This window comes from Dioscorea cayenensis, chromosome 19 (genome assembly GCF_009730915.1).
Source record: "Dioscorea cayenensis subsp. rotundata cultivar TDr96_F1 chromosome 19, TDr96_F1_v2_PseudoChromosome.rev07_lg8_w22 25.fasta, whole genome shotgun sequence".
Taxonomy (NCBI): domain Eukaryota; kingdom Viridiplantae; phylum Streptophyta; class Magnoliopsida; order Dioscoreales; family Dioscoreaceae; genus Dioscorea; species Dioscorea cayenensis.
In genome coordinates this window covers 23,412,202-23,419,043 of record NC_052489.1, presented here as the reverse complement: position 1 = coordinate 23,419,043, position 6,842 = coordinate 23,412,202, and the positions used below count along the sequence as shown (strand labels likewise).

General features: G+C 27.7%; 1 protein-coding gene across 1 annotated transcript; it reads right to left on the bottom strand.

Annotated features, from left to right (window-relative positions):
* Nucleotides 1-325: 325 nt before the first annotated feature.
* LOC120249421 (beta-glucosidase 18-like) lies at nt 326-5,456 on the bottom strand. Its single transcript, XM_039257919.1, has 12 exons — nt 5,302-5,456; nt 5,036-5,102; nt 4,895-4,953; nt 4,674-4,749; nt 4,515-4,589; nt 4,271-4,358; nt 3,565-3,778; nt 3,362-3,477; nt 3,060-3,273; nt 2,790-2,892; nt 2,454-2,562; nt 326-807 (listed from the first exon to the last, which is right to left on the bottom strand). The coding sequence occupies exons 1-12, from the start codon at nt 5,428-5,430 to the stop codon at nt 597-599; spliced, it is 1,461 nt and encodes a 486-aa protein (XP_039113853.1). The 5' UTR covers nt 5,431-5,456; the 3' UTR covers nt 326-596.
* Nucleotides 5,457-6,842: the final 1,386 nt, after the last annotated feature.

Genomic DNA, 6,842 nt, shown 5'->3' with positions numbered 1-6,842 from the left:
GTTGGGTTTTTTTGTGTGTATATTCTAAATTCTAAGATATCCTTCACCCACAACAAGTTAAGCCAGAATACGAAATACTCAGACCTATGAAGAGAATATACATTAGATTTCTTGTCTAATAGCGGAAAGAACAATTGCAGGCAGAGTGGTGTTTAGTTAATTTTCTAATACAGACCCTACCAATGGACAACTCCAGATAGTTCGAGGTCTTTTAGTATTGTATCTAAGCTAAAAGCCGCCAATATCATCTCACAAAATCCACACAAGAGCATGTATTACTTATTGAATTATGTAGGATGCATCAGGAATGAAAGGATGTGCAACAGAATACAAACAACATACATATCCATAGTACGAAAATAAGAAAATGGGTGTCAATTAACAAGGTGTATAGAATAAATTTTAAGACAGTCATTCACTTCTAAAATCTAATACTTGGATTCAGACTAACAGCTATCTTCCCCTGAAGTTCAATATCACCAAATATTATTTTCAGGCCTCATTCCCATATATTTTCAGCAAGAACAAGCTATCTAACATAGAAAGAAAGCCAATAAGAGAATTGAATCCTCTGTTTTATTTATTTAAAAAAGAAATCAAATGGCTTTTGATTTCTCATCTTCTCTTCCTTGTTGTAATCTTGGAACATTGTGGAAATCCTTGAACCATTTGGCAGATGATTTTGGAGTTCTCTTCTGTGTTTTATAGTCCACATGGTAGAGCCCAAATCTAAGAGTGTATCCATATGTCCACTCAAAGTTGTCAATAAAAGACCACACAAAATAACCTCTCACATCAGCACCTTTCCTGTCACCAAAACATCATCATCATCATAATCATCATCATCTATGTACATTGAAGGTCTCAAATTTTTTTAAAACATATTTAATACTTAACCATAGATTAACAAGGTTTCATACATTAATCATTCTTGTTGTTTTTTTTTTAATTACATTTTGTGTGGGCTATAATTAGTTATCATTTGTGTTTGTTAAAAAAATCAAACTATGTATAAAAACTTACCAAAAAAAGAAAACTATTTAGATATTCAGTTATAGCATTTGATTGTGATTTAAGCTTTATGCATTTTGATCTAGTCTATTTATTGACTATGTTGTGTTTAAGTATATTGCAGGGCGACGGTTAGGGCTGTAAACAAGTCGAGCCGAGCCGAGCTTTGCCTTGTTCAAACTTGGCTCGTTACTATTTAAGCGAGTTCGAGCTCGAGCCAAGCTTTCTTCGAACTTCATTTTTCATGTTCAGGCTTGGCTCGTTACTATTTTAACTGAGCTCAAGCTCTAACCAAGCTTATTTCGATCTTCATGCAGGAGCTCAACTTGTTAAGAAAATTCAAAACTTAGACTTGACTCGTTAGCTTAATTAAGGCTTGACTATTTTTTTATATTCTATTTTTTTATTTAGTAAAGTATCATTTAAAGCTTATTTAATGAATTATTATCAAGTGTGACTCAACTCGATTTGAGTTTGAGGATCATTTTAGTAAATGAATAATTTAAGCTTATTTATGGAATCATTAAGGTTTGAGTTCAAGTTTGTTAAAATCTTCATTAAATAAGTTAACAAATAATTACAATAATAACAAAATAAACATTGTGATGCAACTATCTATAAATATTTTTTTTTTTGTAATATTATTAACGATCCGGTAAATAAGCTTGTTCATGACACTATAAATGATTATATTAATGATTGTTATAAATAAAACTGTAAATGATACTATAAACGAGCTTTTAATTATACAATAAACAAGTTGTTCACAAGATTTAATGAGCCAAACTTGGTAATGTTCAAGCTTGGCTCTTTTATCTTACGAACTCATTTAACTTAATAAACAAGCTAACCTGAGCTTTTAACTAGTTGAGCCTTTGAATAGTAGTTTAGAGCCCTATATGTGTGACTCAAATTGACACTTTAAAAATATGTTCAAGCTTCACTCGTTTACAATATGAGCTGAATACGAACAAGCCCTTATCGAGCCGAACACCGAGCCGCTCACGAACTGCTCGGCTCAAATACACCACTAGCAACGGTGTAGCTCTATATACTCATGTAAGCCCTTAAACAGAAGTGCTCGGGTAGTATGAGATTCAAGTTTTAAATCAAAAGTGTGCAAATCAAAACAATAATGCTATATATCATGTACCCTACATACTGTTTATATCTTTGTGTTTAGAATTATCTCACGGAGATCTTGGAAATTTCTATCTGTTACATTTTCTTTTAAAATTTTTTTAGCTAAATTAAATGACTTATAAACGAAGAAAATTGAATTTTGATACTTTGCATTATTTTTTAGTAGGGTGTTTTCCTTAGTTATTTTCGTTAATAAACTCTTCAATAGTTCCTATTACATGATCTATTTTTTAATATATTTGATTTTTTGTCTCTAATTATATATTTCTCAAAAAAAAAAAAAAAAAGTCAAGAAATACCTCATGGCTCGTGCTAGAAAAGTTAAGTAACTATCCAAATAATTAATTCTATCCGTATCATCAAGCAATTCTTCTTTGGAGGTAGAATCATCACTCTTTTGTGGAAGCCCTGTCATAGTATAAGATTATTATTATTATTATTATTATTATTATTATTATTATTATTATTATTATTTATTACATAAAACAATGATATCAACATAATATATATGGGTATTTCAAACTTTAATTAACTTAAAATATTCTATGATATATTTACCTATTTATTGAAAATTAGAGAGGAAAAGTTTTAATTATTGATTAGAAATTTAAAAATAAATAATTCATAAAACTTACCATTCTCTGTTATAAATATCGGTGTATTGTTGTATGTTTTTGATATATAGGTGACAATCTTTTCCATACCTTCCGGAACTGCATAAGAGCCGGGCATCGGTGTCTGCAATAAAACCCATTTTAATTATGATATTTATGTGAATTTGAAACTAATCAAAAAATTAAAATGATTGCAAAATTAAAGGTTATCACAACATCTCTATATTGGGTACTCATAAAATTCAAAAAAACATAACACATATAAAAAATTATAATTTTTTTTTAGCTCACCTTTTTCCCAATCGGAATTCCATCTCTTTCTGCCACTTTGCAATAAGAAACACCACAACGTCCCACATAAAGACTTTCATAGTGGTTAATTCCAATAAAATCCAATCCATTTTGCAATTTTTCCTTTTCTTTTGTTGAGAATGTTGGTAATTTTGGACCTAAATACTTTTTCATTTCATTTGGATAGTCACCATAAATCGAAGGATCAAGGAACCTACAAAAAATAAATAAATTGAAAAACATGCCAAAAATATTAAGGTAATGATGTTTGTTAATATAAAAGAAGAGAGGGAGATTATTACCATCCAATTTCAAAATCAAAAGTTGACTGAATTAATGAATTATCTTCAACAGTATCTTTTAAAGGCTCATACCAAAGCATAGACAAAACTATCCCAATGGACCCTCCTTGTTTTTCCTATAAAAATATAAATAAATAATTTATTAATATCTATATATTTATTTCCACAATATGTATATATATATGTATGTATCATTTTGTTACCTGATATTTTGTTTTATAAATGTGAAGAGCAGTAGCGTGTGATAAAATCAAGTTATGAGCAGCAACATATGGTTGAGAATGAAGGCCAGGAGGGTATTCTCCTGTTTCATATCCTTTCTTTGCCACTTCATTTGGTTCATTCAAAGTAACCCAATATTTCACTCTATCACCAAAGGCTTCAAAACACACCTCAGCAAAATATCCAAAATCTTCTCTGAAATTTATAACAATGAATGTTAAATGTCAATCAAATAAATATTATTTAAATTTTATTAATTATAAAAATATTGTGTTTGTAGGAATGTGAATCGAAACTTGCATATTGAAATTTATCATGCAAGACCATTAGTACTCGAATACAATTCTTTCATGTGGGATGATAGTTCACTTTATATTAAATTACATTGCAAGCAAAATATTAATATATAGCATAAGAGACTTACAGTACTAAATATGTTCATATGAATCATATCTATGTCTATTAACTTACCCAATTGTGTACTAATAGAATATTTTACAAAGGATATATATATGTCATAATAATGCTTCATAAAGATAATATATCATGGAATAAATAATGTAGTTAGTCAAAGAGATTTACAAGTCACCTGTTTTCGGATCTCATGCCTTCATAGTTGGAATTTTTTACTTCAATGTTCTATTTTTTTTTAAAAAAAAAATTATAATGATTTACAAAAGAACATACTGAATTTCGGCATTCAACCATGCTCCATATTGATCTTCAAGTTCTTTGGGAACATCAAAATGATTTAATGTCACAAATGGTTGTATTCCTGTTTGATATAAATAAGGATTTTTGCCGGTGTATAACTCTAATTATGTGTATACCCTGTAATACATAAAAATTAGGCGAGTTTTCAAGATATACATACAAATATACATAAAAAGATTTAGTACTTGTGATTAATATTAAATTTAATAGGTAATACCTTTCACCAAGAGTTGATTAATGAGTTTATTATAGAATTCAATCCCCAAAGGATTAATTCCTCCAAATCTGCCTCCTGATCCATATAAAAACATTTATTATATTTATTTGAAATACTATTTTTATGCATTTATATGGAGTACAAATTATCAAAACTCACTTGGTAGAACCCTTGACCATGAAATTGAGAATCTATATGCATTCACTCCAAGGGAATGCATCATCTCAATATCTTCCTATTTTATTTAATTACCAAAAACAAAAAAGAAAAGAAAAGAGTGATTTTAATAGATCAATGAAATAAATCAGTTCAAATTTGATAAGTATATATCTATTTATATATTTCATTAAAAATAAAAACAAATAGCTTGTAGCACATACCTCATACTTGTGATAATGGTCACAAGCAATATCTCCATTACTCCCATCTTCAATTTTTCCTGAAAAAAATGCTTTTCCTTTAATAAAAATAAAAAAGACAACAAAAATACATATTAAAGAAAAAAAATTAAAAAAAATTACCTTGTAAGTGAGTGAACACATCCCAATTGCTTAAACTTTTGTTATCTTCTAAGTATGCACCTTCAATCTAAAATGAAAGGAAAAGATTTGACAAATTCAAGAATTATTCTATCCACAAAAGCCTCATACACAAGAAATCTTGCAAGGAATGGGGATGCCTAGAGATCAATATAATTTATTTATTTTTGTTAAATTCACATTCCGTCTTCTCCTCCTCCTCCTAAAATTATAATGAATATTATATATAAATATATAATATTACTAACCTGATAAGATGAGGTAGCTGTCCCAAAGAGGAAGGAGGGAGGGAAATGGGTAACATCAAGCTTGGAAGCAGAGAAAGTAATGAAGTTGAGAAACAGAGTTATCAACATGATCCCCTTTCTCTCTCCCATCTTCTTGTTACACCACAACAACAATAATTTGGATATCTATTATTTACATATATTTATTTATTTATTTTTTTTGATAAAAGTGGATAAACCACTGATTTATTCATTTACATATATTTATAGAATTCATAAACTCGATAAGCATTGCAATCACAATATATATATATATATATATTCAAGTTTCATATTTTTTAAGAAAAAAATAAATTTTAATTACAAATGTTAATTATATTGCCCACTTTAGTTTCATATTTTTAAGAAAAAATTAAATTTTAAATCCTTGAAAATTTCAAAACATCTCAAACATACGCTTCCCGCTTAAAATATATAGTTTTCGTTTAAATTGTATGTTTTCGTGTAACTACATAAGTGTTAACCTAACATATAGTACCTTTTTTATTTAATATTTGACCTTTTCATTTAATATATGACATTTTCATTTAATATTATATGTTTCCGTTTAAAAAACTGAGAAATATTTCCATCAATGTTAATCACTTTTATGACAAAAAGACAGAAATTAAAGTATGATATTAGAAAAAAGAGGGACTTTTTGTAAATACTCAAACTCGAAAACTGTGAATAACCAAACTTCAAAGGACTATTTTTCCATTATTTGTATTTTAAACTTTAATTGATCTAAATGTCTGAATAATTCCAAAATAAATGGTAGATTAGTTTTTTTTAATATTAGTTTTAACAAAATTTTAAGTTGATTCAGCCATTTTACTTCATTTGATTTAGTTTAAAACAGGAAAATCTTAGAGATAGTAAACTGAAAGTTTGATATATTGGATTGGATTTATAAAACTCAAAGTTAAATTAAATAAATTTAAATTTTAATATGCTAAATTAAATTCACTAATTTAAATACGAAATCAACCAAACAAATTCAATTGATTCAACCCTCATTAGTTTATTTGATCCATAATTAGGTGCAGTTTGACGTTTGGGTTTTTTTTTTTTTAAATAAATTGAAGGTTTATCCATTTTATTTTTGTTTTTTAATAAAGATGGAGTGTTTTTTTTTTTAAACAGATTTAGAGGGAGTTAGGACATCAATATCTAAGCAAGATTATTTAAAATCTTTTGAATTTTTAACACTTCAAAAATTATATATATTTACTTTTCATAGGCTAACATATAGATTTAACCTTTTACATGAGCACACTTCTTGCCAAAAATATATCATCATCAACATCATCAATGTAACTTAATAGTTCCTAAGCAAGCTGTTAAAAGTTTTTTATTTAATGTGTTCCAAAATTTCACTACTCTACCATATAATTATGAAGCTTTATATATATATATATATATATTTGATTAATAAAGATGCTACTTCTAAAACTAAGCTTTGGCAACTGATTTAGGGGTTGTTTGGATTGGCTTCTTAGAAGCCCAAAAGCACTTTTTCA